At 45.8% G+C, this 27773-nt stretch overlaps 1 protein-coding gene across 3 annotated transcripts in view; it reads left to right on the plus strand.

The window, feature by feature from the left end:
* LOC143519243 (mannosyl-oligosaccharide 1,2-alpha-mannosidase IA) overlaps nucleotides 1-27773 on the plus strand; it is a 146141-nt gene that overhangs the window by 66231 nt on the left and 52137 nt on the right. For all 3 annotated transcript variants that reach the window (XM_077012465.1, XM_077012466.1, XM_077012468.1), the window contains exons 2-3: nucleotides 3092-3188; nucleotides 24039-24154. In XM_077012465.1, the coding sequence (XP_076868580.1) occupies nucleotides 3092-3188; nucleotides 24039-24154 (213 nt within the window). The remainder of the gene's footprint in view (nucleotides 1-3091; nucleotides 3189-24038; nucleotides 24155-27773) is intronic.

A 27773-nucleotide genomic window follows, 5' to 3' on the forward strand; every position in this document is an offset into this window, starting at 1 on the left:
TCGCAGTCATACCCTACACAGAGAAACCTCCTCTGAGGAGACACTCAGACTCTGAGGAGACACTCAGACTCTGAGGAGACGCTCAGACTCTGAGGAGACGCTCAGACTCTGAGGAGGGCTCCCCCACCAACAAAGTTCTCTCACTAGCTGTGAAAAAACACCCTGTGTCAGCAGTGGCAAGTTTGCTCATAGTTTTACTGTAATTTTAAGCTCCTGTGTTTTCTTTTGAGGTCTTAATGAAGCTGTGCCACACTCACATATATATATATGTGTGTGTGTATGTGTGTGTGTGTGTGTGTGTGTGTGTGTGTGTGTGTGTGTGTGTGTGTGTGTGTGTGTGTGTGTGTTCACTGAAGCATTCTCTTCGTTCTTATGGGGTTTATGCTTTACTCGGGCATCTTCTCACACATCCTGCTCTTCCAGCATTAAACTTGCTGTTCGTAAGGATTACCTCTGAGAAAGCCTGGCCTGAAGACTACCAGAACAGACCAATGTTGAGCTCATTTCTGCCCCTGTAGATCCGCAGCTCCAGAAGGGGGTTCTGTGGGTCAGGCCCCTGAACGTCTCCCTCCAAACCAGCACTGAACGCACTGAGCGTGCTGCTCTCTGCTGGTTGAGGCTATTTAACCTTTAGGTCCATAAGTTAAACGAATACTGTTTACACTGTTTGTACTGGACTTCATATTTTTGCACCTTTGTCTCTTATAGCTCTGTTTACCTTTCCTCAATATAAACCAGGTTGGTCTATGAATTCCAGTTGTCCCAGGTAGTTTCTGTATAGCAGTCTGTAGTCTAACATACTTCCATACAGAGTCATTTCCTATGGTCTGATATGGTCCACTGTAAAATTACAGAGTTCCACACTGATCTAAATAACACCATGTAGATTCAGTGTAATGTAGTCATATACCACCGTGTAGATTCTGTATGATGTAGTCATATAGCACCTGTGGTTCTAGGTGAACATTTCTCAACATCCATGAATAGCAAGTCCAAACCAAATTTTAAACCTCAGATCATCCATAAGGTTAATGAAAGTTACTACGATCTAGAAAGGCCAGATGCCTGTATGAAGCTGTCTTCTCAAGCCCCTTCGTGACAGCTGTGTGGAGTGTCTGCTCAGGGTTTTTCACTCTGAGGAGAGATCTTTCTAGGATATGTGGGCATCCTACGTCTCTTCTGTCTGTCTGCTTCACCCACTGGGCCTCCACGCTTATCAGACGCAGTTCTGCTCGGCACAGATAAAACGGACACGAAATTTGAACAGAAACAAAAGAACGCCGTTTATTTAGAGAGGCTTCCCCCCCTCTTTAAATATCTTTTATCTTCCTCCGGACCCCCTGGGGAGCAACGCCAGGCTTTCGGGAGAGACACATTTCTCGGAATGGATTAAAACGAAACCCAAAGAGCCTCTGTAACATTAGCTTCTCTCTCTCTCTCTCTCTCTCTCTCTCTCTCTCCAGAGCCTATCAGCTCCTCTCCCTAACAAGACAGTCCCTATACTGTTCTGTGCCTGAGGCCACATCCCATCCTCCTTTCTCCCTTAGCGTACTGCAAAACATAGTGGTTGCCACTGAGCACAGCTGTTACCAGCCTATTCAAACATGTTCATTCAGTCTAATGTCTAAAGACCTTCGTTTCCTCTCACTGATGGAACCCATCCCACGTTAATGGTTGCCTTCTTCCTTGAGGAGAGGGAAACCTTCCTGAGAGAGATAGGTAGGCAGTACAGCCCAGCATGAAAGTGAGCTTGAATCTCTTTCTCTCTTTTTTTCTCCCTCTCTTTCTCTCTCCCTTTCTTTTTCTCGCTCTTGCGGTGGGTGTCGTAAGCCTATTGCATGCAGCACCCCAAGCTGGGCAGCGTGGCTGCTGGTGGAGAATTGTGGGAGCACAGGGGTGTGAACAAAAGCAGGTCACGAGGGAGGGGCCGTCACGCCTCTCTACAAATCGAGATCGTGTCCAGTAAAGCCTGGTCTGTGCACCACAAAGGAGAACCCGCCGCCCGGCTCACAGAGACGCCTCCGGCCGAGTCTCACCGTAGATCCTGCCTTCACACTGAAGCAAACGGCTCCTACGTGCACTCACTGTCATTAACGCCCTTGTTTTTGTGCGTTTGCTCCAGTTTGACCTTCGGAGCTGAGCGCCGCACGGCCTACTGGGACTTCTTTGCATTGCCTTTTCACACAAGTGGAGGAATACGCTTTTTGGCCGATCTTTCTTCTAAATAGAACCAATCTGTTCTATTATGAACCAGAACAGTCCGTCTGAACCGCACCGCTTGGAAACATGAAGGCAGAAGTAAACTGTTTAAATTTAAATGCGGCTTACTCATGTTGCGGGTTGTTTTTACACTTGTCTGAGAACAAAAATATCATGCACGAGCAAATATCCCCATGGCACTGGTTGTGCAAGTAGGAGACAAAAGTCTTTTGTGTGTGTGTGTGTGTGTGTGTGTGTGTGTGTGTGTGTGTGTGTGTGTGTGTGATTAGTGCTTTCAATTTGTGTATTTGTGTGATTAATGACAAGCAGTGCTGGTGGTCTTACAGAGCAGATAATTATATTCTTGTTTGGCTGCTGCCTGCGACATGCGATGCCAGATCGCTTCTCTCACTTAAAAATGATTAAATCCTTTTTTCTCCCTGGTCTCCATCCCCGGTGTCCAATCTAGCTATTTTCTGTCTGTTGTACCTTGATAGAAGACGACATGAATTTGCTGCAACCGACACCCAAACCTGGGTAGTCGTCTCTGCTGAATGTGCCCATTCACTTCCTTATTACAGTAGTGTCCGGTGGCTAAACCAGTTCACAGTGATCCAGCACAATAAGTGTGTTGTGTTGTTTAGGGGGTGGGGTAGTGTTTTGCTTGTGATGGTTGCACATAAGCGATGGATGTAGAGTGTGGAGTTGTAGAGTTTCCATCTGCTGCCGACTCTACTACTGGCTCAAGCGAGTGTATCGAACTGCTGGTTCGTATTGAACATTAGTGACCGTTCCAGTGGTCAGTCCTGTGCTCAGTATTTAGTGGCCCATGCTGTGTGCGCCGCACTCTCGACTGCACTGACTTCGGGTTTCGTCTTTTGTCTTTCTGCAGATGATGAAGTTTGCGTGGGACAACTATCGCCAGTACGCCTGGGGCAAGAACGAGCTCCGCCCACTGACCCGGAACGGCCACATCGGCAACATGTTCGGTGAGTGGAGCGGAGTTAACAGCTTTTTCACCAGGTCCAGCACCTGATGCTTCCTCCCCGAGAGCGTGTCATATCCTGTTTATCCGCGTCTCCCGAAGATCCCGTCGAAAGCTCGCCTGCGTGCGTTTATCTCGTTCGAGAACTAAGCTCGTCATTTCAGCGGCGGATCGTCTACAGAGAATGTTCCACGGTCCCCGGCTGAAGGTTGTGAGATGCGGCTTTTGCGTGGATCGCACAGATTAATGTCGTTCGCGGGTGAGCCGCAGTTTGTTCTGCCTGACAGCCCCCCCCAACCGCGCCCCCCCCCAACACATACAATGCTTCACTGGCAAGTGTCAGACTGGCGTTCAAGCGCTGTTGCACTGTCAGACGCACAGGAGCACAGCTAACGGTCCCCTCTCTGTTTTTGACACTGCTGCTTATTTTTAGAGTAATTGAAATCTGATCGTCCCTTTCATGTGCTCCAGGCATGCATAACTCCTACTTACGAGAGCTAAACACTGACGACTCCGACCGCCATGACGCTTGGTGCAGAGCAGAACGCGAACCGGCCCTCATAACAGCTGTGCTGTACATAATCTCCACCCGCCATGGTGTTGCACTCGCCACGACCTCGCCGTGACCTCATCCTTTTGTGTCGCTTCACACCGATGCACCCCGGTGCGGCCCGATGCTCTGATGTCCAGATATCCCATCAGCACTAAATCCTCTTTCCAGAGACGAGGTCACGCTGAGGTCATGAGGTCAAGTGGAATATTGCACATGTAATACTGCACATCGCAGAATTTCTGACATGGATCTCCAAGAGATGTCAGACGCCCTGGCCACCTGTGCAGCTTTTCTCTAGCCGAGGTTTTACTAAGCATTTATATTCACAGTTACTCCGTTTAGCAGATGCACTTGCCCAGAGTGACTTACAGAAATTCTCTGTCGTCTCCATGTGTCCTTATGCTAGTACAGCTAAGCTGTAAAAATACAAATTCACAGAAGACGCAGGAGGCTTTGATTTTTTTTTTTATGATTAAACTTACTAAGCACAGGATTAGTGTTCATTTAAGCGGGTCTTTAGTCTGCTTTTGAAGACTATGATGGACTCCGCTGCTCAGACGGCCGACGTTAGTTTGTTCCACCACCTGGGCGTCAGTTGAGATGTTTTCTGTGGAGCAGATTGCAGATAGCTGCCTCTCTTCACGGCACCGCAAGACTGGTAAAGCCCTCTAGAAACGGCCCCATTCGAGCCACAGAGACAGCACCGTGCTTGCTTAGGCTAGGGGGTTTGCTCCTGGGGAGATGCATCCAGGCACGCAGCGGAAACATCGCGACATTTTCCCTTTGAGGGTTTTGTTTCATCAGTATCAGATGTGAGAGGATTCACTCATTTAGAACTAGAGGACACTTCAGTTTGAGAGGCTCAGAAGAGGCTCAGATGTCAGCTAACTGATCAGGTCCATCATAGAGAGGATGAGAGGTGTCTCCAGCAAAGGGGGTGTGTCTCCAGCAAAGGAGGTGTGTCTCCAGCAAAGGCATGGGACTTAAGATCCCTGTCCACACATCTATATAATCCCCTGTACCATTGAATTATTGCAAGACTCACTTAGCCATGGGCACCTGGCTCTCCCACAAGTACTGGAGGCGATCAATGCATGGGCACCTAGAAGGAGAACTGGCTTCATCCGTTACCGAGGATCTGCTAAGCTGATGATCCTGCTCAAGTTGGCTATGTGTATAAACCTTCCGTCTGGCCTTGGAATGAGAAACATCTGGCCAGAGGAGCGTGTATGTGTGTGTGCGCAGTGTAAAGAATGCATGTGTGTGTGTGTGTGTGAATGCATGTGTGTGTGTGTGTGTGTGTGTGTGTGTGTGTGTGTGTGTGTGTGTGTGTGTGTGTGTGTGTGTGTGTGTAAAGTTCTCTGAAGGATGCCAGGCATGACATCAGATGCTGTGTTCTTTAATTCAGTTGAGTAGACAGACATGCCAAGGTTACAAGAGGCCTGCTCATTAAAACCATGTCAATCTGTTGAAAATGAGTGGAGCACCCCTACCCTCATGTCACCCCCACCAAACACACAACACACCTCGCACTCCTCCCCTGGAGCTCTCAAAATTTGAGATCACACCTCTCACATGTCATCCTTTCTTTTCATGAGTCTTTCTTTCTGTCTGTTTCTCTGTCTGACTTTCTGTCTATGTCTCTCTCTGTCTCTCTCTTTGACTGCCTCGTTGTCGTTCTGAATCCCTGTACACGCCCCGTCGTCTGGCAACTGTTTGCACTTCTCTTTTCTGTATCGCCAGATTCCAGATTCCAATCTCTTTGTGTCTGGTGCTTTTTATTCTCTCTCTGAATCCTTGCTGGGATTGTACATCACTACAGAACTAGAGCCAAGCACACAGAAAGTTGGGTGATCACACATGCAGCCTGGCAACACCAGCATAGAGAATAGTGTCTTACTCCCTGTTATGAGAGTAGTGTCTCACTCCCTGTTATGAGAGTAGTGTCTCACTCCCTGTTATGAGAGTAGTGTCTCACTCCCTGTTATGAGAGTAGTGTCTCACTCCCTGTTATGAGAGTAGTGTCTCACTCCCTGTTATGAGAGTAGTGTCTCACTCACTGTTATGAGAATAGTGTCTCACTCACTGTTATGAGAGTAGTGTCTCACTCACTGTTATGAGAGTAGTGTCTCACTCATTGTTATGAGAGTAGTGTCTCACTCCCTGTTATGAGAGTAGTGTCTCACTCCCTGTTATGAGAGTAGTGTCTTATTCCCTGTTATGAGAGTAGTGTCTTACTTCCTGGTATGAGAGTAGTGTCTCACTCCCTGGTATGAGAGTAGTGTCTCACTCCCTGGTATGAGAGTAGTGGACTCTCCAAAGTGGACCATTCAACGTCTTCAACCACAAAATACATCATATCAAAAAAATAAAAAAATACTCCCAAAGGTGTCAAAGCTGCTTCAGTCTGAGCAGAAATGGCCCCGTGGCCCTTTTGTGTAGCACCAGAGTGGCAGAGGCACCATGCATCACGCTAGCACCCAGTGTGTGTGTGTGTGTGTGTGTGTGTGTGTGTGTGTGTGTGTGTGTGTGTGTGTGTGTGTGTGAGAATAGAGCACATTTTGAAGCGGTGTATTTATTGTTTTGTGGGAAAAAATGCGTATTTTTTGTTAATTGCTAATTTAACCTAAAATCCTTATTTTGATGGAAACAAAAATAATAATAATTCTGCCTTTTTAGCAGCTTTAGCTACACTAATGCACAGGTAAATAGAAATAGCCCATAAAGATAGCAGTACATTACTGTGAAAATGTGCATGTGTGTGTGTGTGTGTGCGTGCACTGCCTGAGCAAAGGCTGCTATACAGACTTCTATCCAGCAGCAGGAGTGTGTGAGTGTGTGGGTGGATGTTTGAGTATGCATGAGGGTGTATGGAGAGTTGGTTGAGCTGCCAGGGGGCAGGCAGTAGTGCGTGTGTGTGTGTGTTTGTGTGTGTGTGTGTGTGTGTGTGTGTGTGTGTGTGTGTGTGTGTGTGTGTGTGTGTGTGTGTGTAACGTATGATGGCTGATGGGTCGGCAGGTGGTATGTGTGTGTGTGTGTGTGTGTGTGTGTGTGTGTGTGTGTGTGTGTGTTTACGTGAGGGTGGGTGTGTGAGAGAAAGAGGTGAATAGGTTTGGAAATACGACACGCAGTGCTCCATTACTGCAGTGATGTAGTCCTTAGCATAGATACTGGCATGGACATTGGCATGGACACACACACACACACACACACACACACACACACACACACACACACACACACACACACACATGCTTGCTTAGTCATTCTGTTTTTCTTTCTGTCCATTCCACTCTTACTCTGATCACTCCATTATGCTTTCATTCCATCTTCCTCTAGCACTCATGTCCCTTTCATCTGTTCTTTCTTTCATCGCCTCTTTCTTCACATCTCACTGTCTCCCCCACTCTCCTCACTTTCTCCTGCTCTCTCCATTCTGAGTGGAGACTGGCAGGCTTGGTCTCACTAGGTCTCACACCTCCACGCCGTCTCACTCCTCCACCCTGTCTCACTCCTCCACCCCGTCTCACACCTCTCTAACACACCTCTCTAAGGGGCTGGCCTCTTCCTTCCATTATTTCTTACATTTGCACCCTTAGCATTTATTCCTATAGCCACACACACACAAACATACACACATACACACACACACACACAAACATACAGACATACACTGTTTTCTGTTGTCTCTATATTTCTATCTAGTCTCTCATTTTCTCTCCATCTCTCTCTCTCTCTCTCTCTCTCTCTCTCTCTCTCTCTCTCTCTCTCTCTCTCATATCCACTCTCCTAGCATACTGGGACCATGCTACTTCAGCTGAGTCCCTGGTTCATTACTGCACATTATAACTCCAGCGGCCAGAGAGAACAGCAGGTCAGGGGGGCCACGCAGAACACACTCGCACTGCTGCTCAGTGACGAGGAAGAGCAGGAGGAGGACGAGGAAGCTCTCTGGCTTCCCCTTATCCTCCCTCTCTTCCTCCCTTCCCCTTTTCCTCGCTTCCCCTCATCCTCCCTCTCTTCCTCCCTTCCCCTTATCCTCCCTCTCTTCCTCCCTTCCCCTTTTCCTCACTTCCCCTCATCCTCCCTCTCTTCCTCCCTTCCCCTCATCCTCCCTCTCTTCCTCCCTTCCCCTTATCCTCCCTCTCTTCCTCCCTTCCCCTTTTCCTCGCTTCCCCTCATCCTCCCTCTCTTCCTCCCTTCCCCTTTTCCTCGCTTCCCCTCATCCTCCCATTCCCTCATCCTTCATTCTCCTCTTCCTCCCTTCCCCTCTTCCTCCATTTTCCTCATCCTCCATTCTCCTCTTCCTCATTTCCCCCTTCCCCTCTGTGTCCTGCGTGTCCTGTCCCAGCTCTGCTCGGCCCAGTAGATCTCACCCTGCGTCTTCCTGTCCCACTTCGAGGGACAATGTGCTCAATGTTTCAATGTTGTGCTTTTCTTCAACTGTACCAAAACTCCATTTGGACAATTTAGGCAGCTTTGGGTTTTATTTGAAGAACACATGTAGTGGATACATGCAGCCACACGCACACACACACACACACACACACACACACACACACACACACACACACACACACACACACACACACACACACGTCGTTCTTCAGATACGTACAGGCTTTGATATGAAAGTATCGGGGAGACAAAGCCCGCCTACACTCATGTCTGGCAGAGCGGTGAAGGTGATTTTCATGTCCAACAGCAGTATGAGCATGGACCAGGGTCCCAGGTGAAGTCTGGACCATCATCATTTCAATAGTTCTGTAGGGTTTATTTTCTCTCACCAAACATTTCCAGCTATGGAATTAAATGTGGAAACGCTGGTAATCTGGTAATCTGGTAATGCTTCAGCAGAGCATGGCCTACATTGCATGAAAGGTTGCATCAGTAAAGTTCCCGAAAAAGAATGACATGGTTGGTTCTCAACTGACGTCAGAGCTGTTAACTCCAGACTCAGCTAGATTCCTAATTGTCATGAATTTGTTATACTTAGCTGCTTACAATAATTGCCTAACGCACGATCCTTTCCCTGTTTACTTGGACCCGCGTTATGTGTCTCTTGTGAACATGACTGAGGTTCCTTTCACCGATAAAACATAGAGCAGCATCTTTCAAATATGTTCACTGTTTTTAGTAATTGACACATTTTGCCGGAACTGTGGAGAGACACAGATGCAGAAGGGATCACAAACGTCTTAAAATTGGCATAAAATAAAATTAAAAAAAAGAATAAAAACCACTGAGAAACTGTATTTAATGTAGACTTCAGTGGATTTTAGTGACACTTGAAAATAAATTGGTAAATAAGTCAATAATTGGCTAAAATTTAACTATTATGTGTTTTATTGGGAAAAAAATAACTAAATAGTCATGCTGTGTAAATTGAGTCAAAGCTGTTTGTGCAGAAAGAAATGCTAATTGAAAATGAATTAAGCGTAACCACAAATAGACAGGCCTATACAATTTGTATTTGATGTTCTAAAATGTGAAGGATTGAGAATTAATAGATTTAAGTAGAACACTGTGGGAATTATGCTAATAGTGAAAGTCATGAAAAAGCATAAATGCGGTTAGAAAGATAGTTCTACACATATTCAGCATTGGGTTTTATTACTTGTAAAGTAGGTCCCATTTATGTAAGGTAGACCATTCTAGCCTATGGGCCTCACTAAAAGCTTGGCCTTGGGTACGGCCCTGGTTGGACAATCCTGACTCATCCACCCTTAGGAGGGAGCTAGGGAACTACAACGGTTTCAGTATGTGAGTGAGTGAGAGAGTGAGGAAGTGAGCGAATGTCAGGGAGTTAGGGGGTCAGTCTTGAAAGAATAAAATGAAGTGAGGTAGTGAGGAAGGGAATGAGGGAGTGAGAAAGGGAGTGAGGGAGTGTACTGGCCTGAATAGGTGGGTGAGTGAGTCCATCACTAAGTGCTCTTCTCCTTTCTTGTAATTTCTGGTAGCCTATATCTTATCACACTTTGTCCTCTGGGGACTTCTCCTCTTTCCGGATCCTTCCGTAACCCGTCTTCTTCCCATGCTCTCCTTGCAGCTTTACTCATCGTCCCCAGAGACTCAGCGAGTGGGTGGGGGGTAAAGGTGCTGGGAGAGATTCCTCCCTGAATGCAAAAAGCACTGCAATAAATGCAGTGGCTCCAACCTTTGGGCCCCCGAGCCGGGTCCAATTCTGCACGGAGGACGGAGTGGAAGGGGGGAGGAGAGTGAACAGATACGTCGAATAAGTCATTAAAGTAATTAAGCCTGTTTATACAGGAGGGAAACTCGTGTTTGGCTATTTTAAGGACTTCCATTTGCAGGATGGAAAATAAACTGCCGGATTTATCATGTCGTGTCACATGATGTTGGGAACATGATTTACAGGATCAACATGACGGGAAGGTCTTAAAACTCTTTTTATGTGGTTTTTATGCCTTGTCTCTAGCCCTCACTGTTAATATTGAGAGTCCCAGTAGTAAAAGCAAAACTTAACAGAGGTGTAAACCTAAGCTGAGTTATGGGTCTGAGCTGTTTTTAATAAATACGCTGCATTTTACCCTGGGCGGCACTTATTCTGTGAAGCATGTTTGACCTTTCACCCCATCGCTGAGCTCTTCATTCAGGCCTTTGAAGAGGCTCAGTGGCTTTTACTGAGAGGCGTTTCATTAAGACCTGTCTGTGCTAACCCTCTGCGTTATCATTTGTATTGCAGATCACCTAAACCCCCCAGAGAAGGGCCAAAACAAGACAGCAACATTTAGCCTCTAGCCAGAGCTCAAATGAAAAAAAAACTGCTAACTAAGCAAATGTTGGTCTTTTCCCCTCGTGTTATATAGTCCCATGTGTGGCTTAACGTTGGATTAGCTGTCCCTATTCATCTTCACCAGTGCTCCCAGTGAGGCAGTTAAGCAGATAAATGTGGGAGGAGTGTGACATTCGTCCATACTGATATAAGCACCATGGTAACAACCTGCCATCCAACCTGATGCTTCTCTTCTGTCTGAGGCCCCACCCCTTGACCTGAAGTCTATTGCAATAGTATTGGCCCAAACGCAACAGATACAGAAATGTGTTTAACATTTCAGTGCAGTTGCTTCAGTTGTCACATGTAATAATCTAAGATGTGGGGGGAAATAGAATTACTTGTTACACTAGATTATTGTTAAATTATAATTATTGTTGTCATGCACTGCACTACAGTGACCTCTAGTGGGACCAGACCTCGCCACCCCCAGAGACGTTTCTGAGACAATGCAAGGGTTGTATAAAGGGATCATTGATTGCAAGAAAATAATGTGCAGCTTTAGATGTGATGAAATCATCCACTTAGCTCCCCCTCATGAAGGAGAGAGAGATGTTTACTGTGTTTCTCAACATTAATTACAGCCTACTGGGATGGACAGAGCACCTTGTCATGTTGTGGAGGAGCCTGGGGCCACAAATGTAGCGTAAAAGACCCTCCAATAGCCCCAGGCTCAGGGGGCAGAACTTTAATCTACACCCGCTCAGAACAGGGGCTGCAGAGCTAGTAAGTTGTAAAGTGTTTACAACAAGCTAACTGGACATAGTAATGATAGAGACGTAGCAGAAGAGGAGTGTAGTGATAGATGTAGCAATCCCGAGTAATAGCAACATAAGGAACATGAAAAGCTCAAGAAATACTCTGGGTTGAAAGAAGAAGTAGAAACAATGTGAAAGGTGAAGGCAACATGGTTCCCACTGGAAGAAGATCACTACAGACTCTGCCACCCAGACTGGGGGATCCCAGCAGATCCCAAGGACAACATTTGAGATCTCTGTCTAGAAGAGTGCGAGAAGATTCTGGGAGAACAGCTCTAATACTATATGTAGAAGCCCCTTTGGCAACAGTTACAGCTGTAGGAGTTCTTGGATACATTTCAACAAGTTTTGCACTCCTGGATTTGGGCACTTTATCCCATCCTTTGCAGCAGATACTGTTACAATCCATCAGATTGAATGGCAAGCATCTGAGAAATGCCATCTTCTGGTCTCTCTGCAGATATTTAATGGAATTTAAGTCTGGGTTTTGGCTGGGCCTTTCAAGGACATTAAGACACCTGCCCTGAAGCCACTCCAGTGTCTTTTTAACAATATAATAAAAGCATTTTATTTACAAGCGCCTTTCAAGATACCCAAGGTCACTGCACAGAGATAAAGCAGTGTAATATAACAATGACATCAGGACAAAGAAAAAAGACAGAACATGACAAAATAAAATAAAGAAAGAAAAACATTAAACAGGAGAATTGAAAATATGCAGTTAAGATGTAAAAGTACATTAAAGGTAACCAATATGGGATAGAAATGTTTGCACGACAAAAGAATGCAATCTTAGCAACAGTTTTAAAGTGGCAATCAAACGATAGTATGTTCTAAAATACCAGGAAGAAGTGGTGACTTCTGGGCTTTTCAGGGAGTACTGTTGGAGTTTCAAGAAATGCTCAGCCAGACAAAACAGTCTGACTGCCAAACACTCCAAAGCACCAATGCAGGAGGTTGCCTGGAGGCTCACGTTTGTAAAATTTGGAGCATATAGATAATAAAGAGCAATGGACCAAGGACCGAACCCTGAGGAACACCACGTGTGTAGTCTGATTTCAACCTATTAATATAGACAACTGTCAGAGAGATGATCTAAACTGTATGCTTTTTGGTCTTTGTTGTCCTGAAAGACGAACACCCCAGTCTGGGGTTCTATGCGCACTGAAGGTTTTCTTTCAGGATAGATCCTGCATTTGGCTGCATTCATCTGATTCTCAACTGATACCGAGAATCATCCTCATAGCGTGACGTAGCCACCACCATGTTTCACTGTAGGAACAGTATGAGTCAGGTGGTGTGCAATTCCTGTTTTTGCCAGATATAGATTCTTGCTGTTCTGCCCAAAGAGTTCAATTTGCATTTCATCAGACCAGAGAATCTTTCCCCACATGTTGCCAGATTTCCTTAGCACTAAGCAAAGTCCAGACTGTCATATGTCATTTTATCTCTGGACTTTTGGAGCTCTTTTGGAGTGGATATTGGGATCTTTCTTACCTCCCTGACCAAGTCCCTTCTTCCCAAATGCTCAGCTTGGCTGGACAGCCAATTGTGGAAATGTTCAAGGTTGTTTCTTCTGTATCAAAACTATTGAAGCCACTCTGATCCTGTTCACTTATAAATTGTTTCTTATACTTTCCCTGATCAGTTCCATGGACTTCATGGTTAGGTTTTTGGTCTGACAATGCAGTGAAAAATGTTGTGGTCCTTTATACCTAGGTGTGTGCCTTTCAAACTATGTCCAATTAATTTAAATGGCAACAGGTGAACACCAACTGAGTTTAATTATCCTTGACATTATCCGTGACATGTCAAGGATAATTAAAGCAAATTGAATGCACCTGACCACAACTTGGAGTGCCACAGCAAAGGATCTGAATAATTGTGTGAATAAAAAAAAAAAAACATTTTTGATTAATTTTTGAAAAGCTCTAAAGACATTTTTTGCTTAATCATTATGTGTAGATTAATGCATAAAAACAACTTTCCATGTATCCAGTATCCACAACAGAATACAATAAACAAGGGGTCTAAAAACTTTCTGGATCCATTATACATATGTGTGGAAGAAGCTAAATTCTCATTTTTTACCATGATTTTTAAAATCTTTTCTGTGTATTGTGTGCTGGTCTCTAAGCAGCTCCCACGAGACATCATTCTGCATGAGTGATTCCTCCACTATACCTATCCTGTGTATTTCCTAAAGTGAGCTGACGGCTTCCTGTTTACTCTCCAACTGACACATGCAAAACGGGGTGTGGGCCGGCTCATCTGGAGCGGCACGGCCCGACTGGGTGCTTGCACAAGCCTGGAGGCCGCAGACTTCATTGCCATAGACAGGCGTCTGGGTGCAGGCTGTTATTGCATATGAAATGCGGGGGCCAGGGGCCATTGGCCCTGGATGCATTTAAAGTAGGCGCTTTGACAGCGTCACATGGCACATGGTTATGATGTCACAATGGTTCACTGCTTTCCTTGCGTTACAGCCTAGACGATCTTCTACGTCGTTACAGTTCAGAAATGACCGGGGGATTTTACATAGTTCATGGGAAGTCAACATGCATGTTTTTTGTTTGTTGCTTTTTTTTTTTTGTTTTCAGAATTAAGCTGCAGTTATCATTTTTAATGTGTTAGATGTCTGGACCAGGGGTGTCATTCCAGGAGGATCCCAATTGATTCAAGACTGATGGCAGCTAATTGAGTTGAATGAGACATGAATCTGTTGGGTTTGGAATGGAAACCGCTGGTCACTCCTGGCCCTCTGTGTTTTAAAGAAAAGGGGTCCAGAAACAATCTCAAAATGCAGAATCAAAGTGAGGTGATTGAGCAGCAGACAACACTGGGTGTTCAGCAGACAGTCAGCCTTGTACATGTCATTTTGAATTTAGCTGTTTGTGATCACTAGCAAGCAGGTCAGGGTGTCCTGGGCTAAAGCCGCGAATCACAGAGCAGATCACAGCAGCATGCGTCTGTGGATTAAAGACAGCAGGAGGAAACAAGTTGGTGAACAGAATGTGTGCCTGGGATTCAGCAGGGAGCGTTACAAACCGAGATAATAAAAAGTAAAAACTGCTCGCAAATACACCATGAGGCAGGAAGATTAAAAAGGATAGGCAGCTTTTCACGACAGTGGCTAAGATCAAAACAGATGGAAGGGGAGGGCGTGTGTTGCGTTGGCATAAAGACCTCACCCTGCAGTGACCGTCTCATAACTCTTTGGGATGATGAGACACAATATTGATCCTTAATCATGATCCTGATGGATTGATGATAGATTATTAGCAAATGTGTATATGAAGAAAAGGAGAATGGAGTGGTGATGCCACTCAGAAAGATCTCCAGCCCCTCCATGGTAAGAGTGTCTCGGGCACACCCACCTGAGCCAGAGGTCTGTATTGCCCCACGTTGACCTGCAGTCAGAGTTCGACAGTTTGTCAAACTTTCCATGTCATTCCCATGAGCTTTTAAACTCTACAAGGCCTCTGGGAACAGCCTTCTGTTGAATCACTTTGTCTGCTTTTTATATCTGTTTATAATCCTGTGTAATTGTGAACTCATCTTGGCCTCAACGGAGTAGATTCACAGTTGCAAGCAGATTTCATCAGCTTATGGCCAGATAGCCGCCATAAACATTAAAGCATTTGGTCAATCCTCATTCATTATTCCTCAAATGCTAGCAACATTGTACTTCATATTTTGGTTTCCAATATAACATCTTAGCCTTTGGCTGCATGTCAACACCCACTGCATCATAACTAATCAGGAAGATCTCAAACATATGTTATCGGCTTTTCACGCAAGCTGGAGTGGCATAAACACCTCTCATTGGCTACCAAGGTCAGGTGCTTGTTTGTTTCTGGGAGGCCGGTTGTTTACAAGTTTTGATTTGTCTTCCAAACTGCAAAGATATGCATGTGTGAGAGGTGTGAAATGAGCAATCTCTGTCACCAGAAGGGTCACGAGTTTCCCACTCTCATTAGAGACCGGCTTACACTATCCAGGAAAAGCACGATGATGATGCCAGCAACCTTCTGAATACTGAAACAGATCCTTGTATGAACATACTTGCAATAGTTCTGAACTTTATACACTATAGGCTGTAGTTAAACTACATAATATTACTTAAGTATATTAACTAAAATTGCTTTCAGAAATAGAAGTGTTAAAAGTTTATTTTTGTCAGTGAACATATTTGGTGTGAACATCCTTTGCCTTCAAAACAGAATAAATGAATTTAGGTATACTTCCACACAGTTTTTGAAGGAACTCAGGAGGGAAGTTGTTCCAAACATCTTGGAGAACTAACAGGTCTTTGGTGGATGTAGACCTGCTGAGATTCTTCTGCCACTTCATGTATTCCCAGATAGACTTGATGATGTTGAGATCAGTGCTATGGGGCACTGAATCACTTCCAGGACTCCTCGTTCTCCTAAGCGCTTGAAACACTTAATGGCATTGTATGTTTGCGGTTGTTGTCCTGCTACAGAATTTATCTGGAGCCAATCAGATACCTCCCTAAAGGCACTGGATAGGTAGGTATCTACCAGTAGGTATCTACTGCGTAGGTATCTGCTTGTATTTCTGCTTGTGCTTCATGCAAAACATCAGTAATACTGACCAAATCCCCGACACCATTTGCTGAAATTCTGCCCCAACCTTGAAAGGAATCTCCTCCACGCTGCACTATTGTCTGCAGACACTCATTATTGTACATCTCTCCAGCCCCTCAGCACACAAACTGCCTTCTGTTACAGCCAAACATCTCAAACGTTGACTCATCACTCCAGAACACCTGCTGCCATTTCCCTGCACCCCAGTTCAGATGTTTCCGTGCATAGTTGAGTTGCTTGTCCGGGGTTTTGCATCAAAGGTATGACTTTTTGGCCATAATTCATCCATGAACACCACTTCTCTGAACAGTAGATGGGTTTTACTGGGTCCCACTGTTTTCTTCCAGTTCTGAACCGCTGGAAGTCTGATTTTGGAGGGAATTAAGCATGATGTGTCTTTCATCTGCCACACTAAGTTTCCTTGGACGATGACTATGTCTATGGTCCTCAGCGTTGCCTGTTCCTTTGTACTTCTTCAAAAGAGCACGTCTCGAAACCCCCCCCCCCCCCCCCTCATCTGCTTTGAAGTCGCTCGTGGGAGAGAGGCACTGCAGTGTAACTACCTTGTGTCTTTGTGCTGTGCTTGCCATGGTACATGACCCATGACATGAAACTTCCACAACCTCTCACTTTCACCACTGTCGGGCTGTTCCTCCTACACAGCTGTTTCTGTTTCTGTTAATGACTGTGCTTCAACCCACATATGAAAATGATGATCACTATCATTGATTTGGTATTAGTGATTCATCATTCACCCAACTATAATCCTGCAAACTCCCTGGCTTTGTGCAAGTGGACCTAGAAGACTTTATGCTGTTTTGAAAGCAAACGGTGACCAATTTAACATTGAGTTGATTTAGAGTTTTCATTCACGTTGCTTTTAGTTAATTGACAAAACTACTAACACTTGTATTTTTGCACACCTGCCTAACTTACAGTATGTGTGTCTGAGAGAGACAGAGCCACAAAGATGGTGTCAGATGAAATTTTGATGGGGCTGTCAGTAGTGAAAGAGTAAATCGGTATGAGAGAGAGACAGAGAGACAAGATGGATAGAGAGATGTGACAAAATAATCCCTGTCCTACGCACCGATCACGCACAGATCACGCACCGATCACGCACCGATCACGCTGACTGTAAATCCGCTCTGCATAGCTTTTTGGCCAGCGTTTTATTGGGCCAATATAATTTGGTGTGAAATTAAAGGTGAATCTTCAAGGTGCTTTTACATCAAAGGCTAATTAAGTGAAGTGTCCGCTAATCATGTCAGAGATAAAGAGGTCCTTTGTGCGAATTTCCATTTTAATATGTTTCTGATTTAATATTCTGCAGAAAAAGAGGACTTTTCCTATGGTGGACTAATTTCAATTACCTGTCCGGATTAGATAGAATGAGGTAGGGGAGGGGGACTCTGACCCTCTGAGACCTTCTGAAAATTATATTATTAGTTTCTCTGCATTAGTAACCATGGAAACAAGATTGAGTGTGTAGTACCTGAACTTGCCAATGAAATGGCTTTTATTTTTGTAACAGATCGGTGGCCATAGACCAGTTAATAAGATGGTGTTCTATGGTTTCCTAAGAGCCTGTAGTTAATTGGTCCAGGCTGAATGCCCTTTCTGGAATTAGGTTGGCTGTGTTTGTTTTTAATTGGCTGAGAGAAAAATGTATTTGCGTCGTATAGAAAAGCGTGGCGATGGCGTTTAGTGAGCAAGTATTTATCCACTACCCACATTCACAAACGTGCACAGGCCATGATGACTTCACTTCATCTCTATTACCTCATTGTAATAGACTGTCAGTGGCACCTGTTTAAAAGCTGAATTCATTGCAGAGTGTATCGGTCCTTTGGCACACGTTCAGACTTGTCACTTTTAGGCTTGTCAAACTTGTCTCTCTCTCTCTCTCTCTCTCTCTCTCTCTCTCTCTCTCTTTTTAAAATACATTCTCTGCTTCTAAGAAAGGAAGCAGCAGGAACTTCACTGCCGCCATGTGACCTGGTGTGGTAGTGTGGAGCACGATGGTCTTGTTGTTGTTGTCAGGACCAACCCAGGAGGAGATCTGCACTGTACACGTCACTCTGCTGCTCCAACGCACCTCGTCTGATTCACCAGGTTTTAACCACAAGACGAGCAATGTCACATCAGACAAACCGCACAAACTGTGCGTAGTAGCGTCGTGTAGACGTGTGGTAGCGTGGAAGTGTTTAACAGTGTGCAGATGCGTATCTGAGTGCCACTGGTACCCACATTTGCATACACATATTTGCGTACGTGTGTGTATGTGTGTGTATGTATGTGACCTCTCTACCCTTGGAACTCTCCACTGGGCAGGGCCTCGTCTAGGAGAAGTGCCCCGGGCTCCCGTCACTCATGTGGGATCATGCTGGAGAGACTCATCATCTTCTAAGCCAAGCACATATAGACATGACCCTTAACATCAGCCAACCACGCGTGTGTGTGTGTGTGTGTGTGTGTGTGTGTGTGTGTGTGTGTGTGTGTGTGTGTGTGTGTTTGTGTGTGTGTGTTGTACCCATTGTATCCCTCGTTCTCTTTGTCTTTTCCATTAACAAGCGAGCTCAGATGTTGTTTTCTTTAGTTTAGTTTTTTGGCTAAACTCAGATGCTGGTGTGCGGGGCTGCTGGTGAGGTGCGTGTGTTTGCCTTGATTAGAGTCAGCAGGAGTAACACAAGGGCACCCGGAGAGGGAGAGAAAGGCAGCAATTAAAGCAATATGCGCTGCAGTAAAACCTACAGCATCAAAATACTAATTATGCAGAGTGCTTGCCAAAGACAGCTGTGTGTGTGTGTGTGTGTGTGTGTGTGTGTGTGTGTGTGTGTGTGTGTGTGTGTGTGTGTGTGTGTGTGTGTGTGTGTGTGTGTGTCAGTGAGAGATGGAATGAATAAAAGAGAGATCAAATTGAGAAAGGTCTCAATGATGAAGGTGTGGCCCTTCACTCCACTCCACTCCGGACACGCTGACACACACACACACACATGCTGGCACACACACGTTGGCACACACACTCGGCCACACGCGTGTGCGTGCACACCATTAAACTCCATCGACTGGCTCAGTCACACGCGATCATCATAACAGCAAGGAGAGGCTATGCAATCACACATTCCTCCGTGTTGATGAGACGGGAGACAGCCGTCCAGCCACAGCTGTCTGTCAGGCTGGCCCCGCCCCCTGCACTTCAGTGACTGTCAGGCTGGCCCCGCCCCCTGCACTTCAGTGACTGTCAGGCTGGCCCCGCCCCCTGCACTTCAGTGACTGTCAGGCTGGCCCCGCCCCCTGCACTTCAGTGACTGTCAGGCTGGCCCCGCCTCCTGCACTTCAGTGACTGTCAGGCTGGCCCCGCCTCCTGCACTTCAGTGAGTTTGAGGCGCTCTGTCTCGCTGCCGCCCGAGGAAGTGACACGCTCTGTCTGTGTCGACGCCCACACTCCCTGTTGCCGTGGAGCAGCAGCGGTCTGGCCTGTGCTTGCTGGATTGAACCTGTTCACTGAGCTTTAGATGAGCTCTGTACCCTGGGCTCAGAGAGCAAGATCTGATATAATAAGCTTTTAATTTATATCACACTTTTTAAAATTAAGTTTACATAGTGCATTAGAGAATGATGCCGTAGAGACAGAATGAAAGAAGATGAAGAAAAAATAAAACATAAAGTGAATCTGAAAATCAATGTAAATGAAAGGGTTTAATAGCTACTGCTGTTATTTACAACTGAACAAGCAGATGACCCTTGACCCCCCCCTCTGACCTCCATATCTCCACAAAACCTTGCTTTTGCTTTATTCTCTCTTCCTTTTTTCTTTCGATCCATATATTCATCTACCATCACCGTTTTCACACAGTTCACGTGTCATGTCAATTGCTGTGATGTCAATGTCACTTTCACAATGCCATACTAAGTAATCAGCAACCATGTATCTGGTCTGATTATTGCATGCAGAGATATGCCTGATGGTGATATATTAGGAATGTGCGTAGTTCTACCTTTGACAGAGTTTGTGATTGTCGGGGGATCAGTAGTTCTGTGTGACAGAGCCATACATCCTTAACACATCAAGTTAGACAACTGCGGACACTCCATTAGTGTCTCCTGTTTCACCTCATCCATTTCACCTCATCCACCACATTATGCCCCCGTCTCTTTTTGTTTTGAGCAATTTACCAATAAAAATATGTTGTTTATCTTTTTTGCCAGTAAATCATTTGAAATGCCAGGTCACTAATGACCCCAAAGAATGCAGAAACGAGAGCTGAAATCCCCCTCCATTTGAGGGTTGGTCTCAGCGGTCCAGGGCTGGGAGGTGTTCTCGTGTATTCAGGGTTGGGCAGGGTCTGACCCCTACAACCGCTCCGTCATTCTCACTTCATGAACTCTTCGACCAGTATGTCACCAGCAGCTCGATAAACACACACGTACCAACATGCATGCAAATAGTTGCTGTCTTAATCCAAGACATTGGTTTACGCCACAAGAACACACACACACACACACACACACACACACACACACACACACACACACACACACACACCTTTTCCCCCACATCTGCCACACACAATAAAAGCGTCCATTGACCGGGGACAAATGAAGCTGTTTTATTGCTGCCTTGGAGCAGTTGTAGCAGCTGTGGGAATCGCAGGGTTTGCGCTCCGGATTTCTTCTGTTTAGGCAGCGCTGCTCCCATGGCAATTAAGGACACGTCACTAAAGCAACCGAACTAACCCACGTTGAATTTAATGTGCCATCAAGTTGATAATTGGAACACACCTGGCAATTGATGTAGCACAACACTCAAAGCCTCGATGAGACTCGTCATTTTGGCTCTTGTGTCCTTTAGTATCATTGACGTGCGAATTGTTCCACCGCAATCGAGTCTCTTGAAATGCTCTTCTTCCTCTTTGATGATTGGGGGCCAGTCCTGACTGACACCTGCTTGCTTTGCCCAGTGATGGCCACTGCCATGGCGCAGTGAGGCATTGGACATCGGGCTGCTGCAGAGTGATGCCTCGTGTTGAACTCATGTGAGCCTCGCCGTGCAAGGACTTCCAGTGGGTCTCAGTGTTCTGATTTCAGTTGGGCGCGTTTTCAAACTCTATGAGCGTTAGAGCCCTGAGTGTGTTTTGGGAGCCTGAGCCTGCGTGGGTGTGTGTGTGTGTGTGTGTGTGTGTGTGTGTGTGTGTGTGTGTGTGTGTGTGAGCGGTCTGTACTGCTATTGGGAGGATGGAATGAATCAGACCCTGCAGCTATGGAGCCGTTGTCAGAACGGCTGGCGGAGCTGAATGATGGATCGATCTGCCCCTTCTCCTCATTGAGCCTATCCATCAGGAGGAGCTTAGCTTTGCTTTCCAATCAGAATTTGCCATTCCTTGGAGCAGCGCAACACAAGCTACATTATCTACTCATCCGATTTCCCCCATTTCCCCGCATTTCCATGCAATGTCATCATACTTCCTGTTGATCTGTTTTCGTCCTCAGAGTATAAACACAAACATGTGCTAGGACACAAGAGCTGAATGCTCAGTCACGTTTACATCCTGGTGCAGGTAGTGCTGGTGCCAGCGTTCCACAGGGGGTACAGGGGGTTTGGGGGTGTGTCCGGGGGCAGGAGGGGCGTGTAAGGGAAGGGCTGTTATTAGAGGGAGGGGCTTCTGGAGAGGGACAGCGTCTGACTGTCAGATACCATCTTGCCGGCAGCGCTGAATGTCAGGATATGTATATCTGGATGGAGGTCTTATCTTATGGAGTTGGAAATGGAAATTAAAGCGAAAGTGCATTGATCATTCTGAGCCACATTTGACAACCACGAGAGACAAACTAAAACGTGCAGTGCTGGCAACTCTGAAGACAAGTGAGACGAAATCTATTCAGCCATATGCTACACTTTTAGTAATGAGCTAAAACTGTAACTGGGTCATGGCACCAGATTCTAATCCCTCTGGAGCATGAGACCTGTCCTGTTTGACCCATGGTCTTTTAACCCCTTCAGCTGGTAGCGTGCATCAGGATTGCTTTAGAGTCAGACGTTATCTGAAGACGTGGACGTGGGTTCCTATAGCACACTCGCACTCGTAAGTAAGCAGTGATGAGAGGCTGATGACAGAGGAGATGGAGAGAGAGATGGCTCGGAGAGAAAGCGACTTAGGAATATCGAGTGATTACAAGTGACAAGTGGGACTGATAATTGCTGTGTCAGAGTGAGCTGATAATGTGAGAGAGGAAAGGGAGAAGGAGGGAGGGGAACGGAACAAAGGAACGAAGTGAGAGATGGAGAAGGAGGGGTGTAGAGAAGGGCGAGAGACCGCTGCTCCTCCTCCTTCCCCCTCTCTCGATCTTTTGATGGCGCCTGTTAGCGGCGACAGCACAAAAGCATCCCCTAGCTGACGGCTCTCGCAAGGTTGCACGTTGCCATGGATTTTTTCAAATAATGCATCACTCAACCCGGTATGAATGTAGTGGCAATACCACGGTGCTGATCACCTGTAGAGACCCCTTTGACTATTTCAGTTCCAACCTCATCTGCGCCGCACAGGCCGATCATGTTATTGTTATGGTCTTACTGACTGATGAAGATCTTTCCGAGGAACGCTGCGAAAAAGCTCTTTGGGTTTGGCGGTACCACCAAGGTGCGCCGCTGTGTTTTGACTCTTCAAGGCGGCACGGAATGAAGAGCGTTGCGCTAAAATTGCATCACGAGTGAGATGTGTATACAGCGCCGAGATGTGCAACTGGGTGTCGTTAACCGGTGCCGTGTTCTGGTCCTGCAGAATATGCTAGGGCAGGATTCTCTTAGCTGGACCTGGGTCTGTGTTCCGTTCCTGAATTCAGGTTGAGCGATTACTTATGTTCTTAATTAATTATACTGTACAATACAGAGTTTTCTGAAGGTCTGTTAGATAGTTCCTTTTTTTTTAACAGATTGCAAACACAGAGCAACTGTTTCATAATTGCCACATTTATTGCTTGTGCAAGGCCTTCCCTTAGCAAAAAGAAGTTTATTCAAGTGTACTATGAGTATATTCTTTTTTTAAACTAGAAATGTTCCAATTAAGTCCAAAAAAATTTTTTATTGGTATACATTCTAGTCCACTTAAAGTATATGGTCTGTATATATATATATATATATATATATATATATATATATATATATATATATATATATATATATATACTTGCTATACTTGTACTGAAATATACTTAATAAAATGAACTTTAAGTATACTACCTTTAGCTAAGGGTTCACTAGGCTCTAGTGTTCTGTGTAGTTGCTGATGACATACTCTTTGTCTGTTCTTTCCTCTGCATGCATTCTTTCTTGCTAACGCAATGAACACGTTGTTTTCAAGTGGTTCTTCATATTTTCTCTCTAGGAAAACGTTTCCTTTACCTAAAATCAATCTGATTGCATGTTTTGGCATACTGAATGAAAAGCCCCAGGAAATCTCTCATTAAAGTTATGAAGGCAGTTTTGTAACTTCAAATTAAACGTGTCTAAAAGCAAAAGCGTCCGACGGGGGAAGCTAGCGCGAAGCTAACGGGCCCAAGAGCAAACACTTCAGCCCTCAGCTCAGATCAGCAGCATTGTTTAGACTCGTTATTGCCCTTTAAGAGCACGTGAAGATCCCTGCGATGGTGGAAAAGCTGTAGGCTTCAGCGTTAATTAGAGGAGTGTGTTTGATTTTAGCCGGGCTTATTAGCCTCAATAGGGTGTTCGATTGGCAGCAGAGCTTGTGACTTTTTGCATTACACCAATTATTTTACTGTTTGGTTCCAAAACGTGGGAGAGCCACAGTAAGACGGTTTGGTGCAGAATGCAGATCAGTGCTCTACACATTACTGCTATCCTTTCATTTATATTTCATTGATGAGTTTGTAAAAACATGGAATAAAATGTGATCTTTTGGCATGGTAAATGTCAAATAAATGTATAATTCAGTCCGTTTGTGTGTGTGTGTGTGTGTGTGTGTGTGTGTGTGTGTGTGTGTGTGTGTGTGTGTCCATGCATGATTAGTACATAATGTAGGGGTTTCAACTACTCATGGGTGTGTATGTGTGTGTGTATATATATATATGTGTGTGTATTTCTTTTGTTTTAATGATATGTGTTGTGTTGTGCTTGCAGGTGGCCTCCGGGGGGCGACGATTGTGGACTCTCTGGACACACTGTACATCATGGGCCTGACGGAGGATTATAGGGAGGCTAAAGAATGGGTGATCAACAACCTGGACCTGAACTCAGTAAGAGTGACTCAACAGAGCAGTCCATACTAGCTAACACTAGCTAACAACAGTCAGCACTTAACACTCCTAAAATGCTCACAACAGGACACAATCGGGAACGCTTACAACAATCCAGTCAGTACACCATAGAGCGTAAATAACGAAACACAGTACAGTTCACTGCACTCCACATAAACTCCAAACAAATTGCCCAACTCACAGCACGGAACACCTCAACAAACTAATCAACTCACAGCACTGAACTCCCCCCCCCCCCCCCCCCCCCAACAAACTACCAAACCTTCAGGACAGAAACCTACCCAACCCTCAACACAGAACATCCCAAAAAATTACTCAACTGTCCACATAGAATACCCCAACAAATGAATCAACCCTCTTTACCAAACTACCCCATTGTCAAACCACTAATAAACTACCCTAACTGCACTACCAAACCTTCAGAACACTCCTCACAAATTACCGAACCAACAGCAAAACACAGGCCGCCCTTAACACAAAAGAACAGAACGGCCCCAACAAACTAGTCTCAGCACAACAGAACACAGAACAGAACCCATAACTGCTGTTTACCATTTCATTCTTGATGTTAACCGAAGTGATTAATGTCGAATTTGTACGAACTCCAGGTAAACCAGCACTCATTATTGTCAGTCCTAATAGCTATCCAAATAAACAGATAATGAAATCAAGCTCCTTGCTCTGATAAACAAAGTAGGGCCTAAACAAGGCTTATCAGCTCTGTGCACTCTGGCTCGAAGGCCCATCGCCGCCCTGGTGCTCCTGCAGAGAATTCCAATCGATTCGAAAACTCTGTCAGAATTTCCGTCATTTCCCACAACCGCCGTTTGATTGGGGCAGGCCAGACCAGCCCAAAGGCTTGTGGGAAGCCCTCTTGGGTGGCTGCTGACACAGACGGACCACGTTTTCACCTCAGCAGTACGTTCACAGCAGCTCCTTGGTGTCTGTCCTTTCATCCAGACTCTGTAGGGCCCTCAATGCCAGCGTTGGGTTTAATGCCTACGATGGAGCAAGGGATGAGGGAGGGAAAGAGAGGGAGAGTGAGAGGGAAACTGAAAGAGGCACAGAAAGGGCACGGCCTCCTCAAAGAGTAATCCCGTGATAATGGACTTCTTCAGAGGACAGAGTGCACCAAGGTCAGCCATTCGGGGGGAGGGAGAAAGAACGTGACAGAGAGAGGGAGTGAGAGAGATAGAGTGATAAAGTGAGGGAGTGAGCAGGGAGAGAAAGGAGGACTGTTTGGCTATCTGTCCTCATCATTGGTCCATAGCAGGAGACTCTGATAGCACAAAGCAGGTTTTAATGCTTCCTTACTTCTTACCACACCATCCCACCATCATCAGGAGGTGTGAGGAACCACTGCCATCACTCACGCAAACTACACTAACACGTTTGCATGTTAATGACCTGGGGAACACAGCACGTCTCTTAAGGTTATCCTGCACTGCATACATAAATCCTTCAGGGTATTTTGAGTATATAGTTGTGGATCTTGATAGCTATGTGGAGCCCGCAAGTGCATACTAACAGGAAAATCATGGAGACATACTCACGATGTCAGTCAGAGGGACGCATACCGAATACCGACGGTGTCAATCAGAGGGACGCATACTAAATACTGACGGTGTCAATCGGACGCATGCTGAATACTGACGGTGTCAATCAGAGGGACGCATACTGATGGTGTCAGTAGGAGGGGACCATACTGACAGTGTCAATCAGAGGGACACATACTGACAGTGTCAATCAGAGGGACACATACTGACAGTGTCAGTAGGAGGGGACCATACTGATGGTGTCAGTAGGAGGGGACCATACTGATGGTGTCAATCAGAGGGACACATACTGACAGTGTCAGTAGGAGGGGACCATACTGACAGTGTCAATCAGAGAGACACATACTGACAGTGTCAATCAGAGAGACACATACTGACAGTGTCAGTAGGAGGGGACCATACTGATGGTGTCAGTAGGAGGGGACCATACTGATGGTGTCAGTAGGAGGGGACCATACTGATGGTGTCAGCCTCTCAATGTACTTCTCTCTCTCTCTGGCTCTCGGAACCCATTCTCTCTGTCTAGTGCTTTCCTCTCTAACACACACACGCGTGCACGCACACACACACATTTTGTAATTAGATGAATGTGGCAGTGCTGTAATAGAGGTGCTACATCACCAGCAGATGCCACCCCCACCCCCTGCTCTCTCTGTCTTTCTCTCATTCTCTATCTTTCTCTTTGTCTCTCTCTCTCGCTCTGACTGTCTCTGTCTCTCTAGCATTGATTTGAAAACGTGAAGGTTTCGTGGTAAGATAGCTCAGACGGTAAGAGAAGATCAGCAAAGAGGAGAGGAGAAGAGAGGAGATAGGAGGACAGAAAGAAGTATAAATGTAAAGGAGAATAGAGGAGAGGAGAATAGAGGAGAGGAGAAGAGAGGGAGATGAGGGGAGGGGTAGAGAGGGAGGTCAGACTGCTCCTCATCACTGCCTGTCATAAAGACACATGGCACAGGCTGCCCTAAGATCTTCTCTCTCAGACAGACACAGCTCCCTCCATCTCTCCTTCCCTCTCTGTCTGGTTTTCTCTGTCTCTGAATGCCAGTCAGCCTGCTTCGGGGTCCCGCCAGGGTCCTGCCGGGGTCCTGCCGGGCCTAAAGCAGGTCGCGTGCTCACTGTTGGACGACTTGCTGCTTTGTCACATAGCGCTCTATAGGCGAGGGATCTCAGGCTGACAGTGGCATGCACTGGCTTACACAGCAGGGGCCTTGATCCATTTAAATCAGGACTTGCTGGCTAAGTCCTACTTGATGTCCTCATGGACATGAAGCGCTGTGGCTTAGATCCAAACTTGGCAGCCAGTGTCTCCACACTGTCTGGTCCTGGAGTTCACACAATAACACCAAACACAGCACACGGCACCAGAATCTAACACAGAAGGCCCTAACAAACAACTTAACAAAGCCGAACAGCCCTCTCAATCCTACACAGAAGATCCCCATCCAACACGCCCAACCAGAGGCACCGTCGAAGGCTTCCTAACTTCATAAGCATAAACCACTAAACTGTACAGTGTGCTCTGCTCTCCAGAGCAGTAGTTCAGAAGACATCCATGTCTCACAAAGGAAACACAGTTTGTGTTTAGCTTCAAACTCCCCCACTCGTATAACATGCTTTTACATACTTTTCCTACTAGTTTAAATGTGGTTACTGAATAATTCACAATAACCCTAAATAATATGTTGTAAAACATAAAGGTGTATAGTAAGCCAGGAGTTGAAAAGGTTAAAAAACAACAATCCCTAACTCCCCTTAGCGTCAGTAGTTCATCAGCAGATCTCCTGTAACTTTCAATTAGCATTTCATCAAATCAGTCGTGGAACTGCAGCAACACCAACCCCAATCAGGAGCTTAATTACCCCGCCAGGTTACCCCGCTCACTCCTGATGACTGCGTGCAGACGCTGTGAGCAAGACGGAGGCAGTGCTGTCACTCTGGGTCGGGCACACAACCTCCGCCCTTGACCCCCACCCACCCCGCCCTTGACCCCCACCCGCCACCCAGCAGCTGTCTTCTGCGTCCACAGTGTTTTATGGCGGGAG

The sequence above is a fragment of the Brachyhypopomus gauderio genome, chromosome 7 (assembly GCF_052324685.1).
Source record: "Brachyhypopomus gauderio isolate BG-103 chromosome 7, BGAUD_0.2, whole genome shotgun sequence".
Classification (NCBI taxonomy): domain Eukaryota; kingdom Metazoa; phylum Chordata; class Actinopteri; order Gymnotiformes; family Hypopomidae; genus Brachyhypopomus; species Brachyhypopomus gauderio.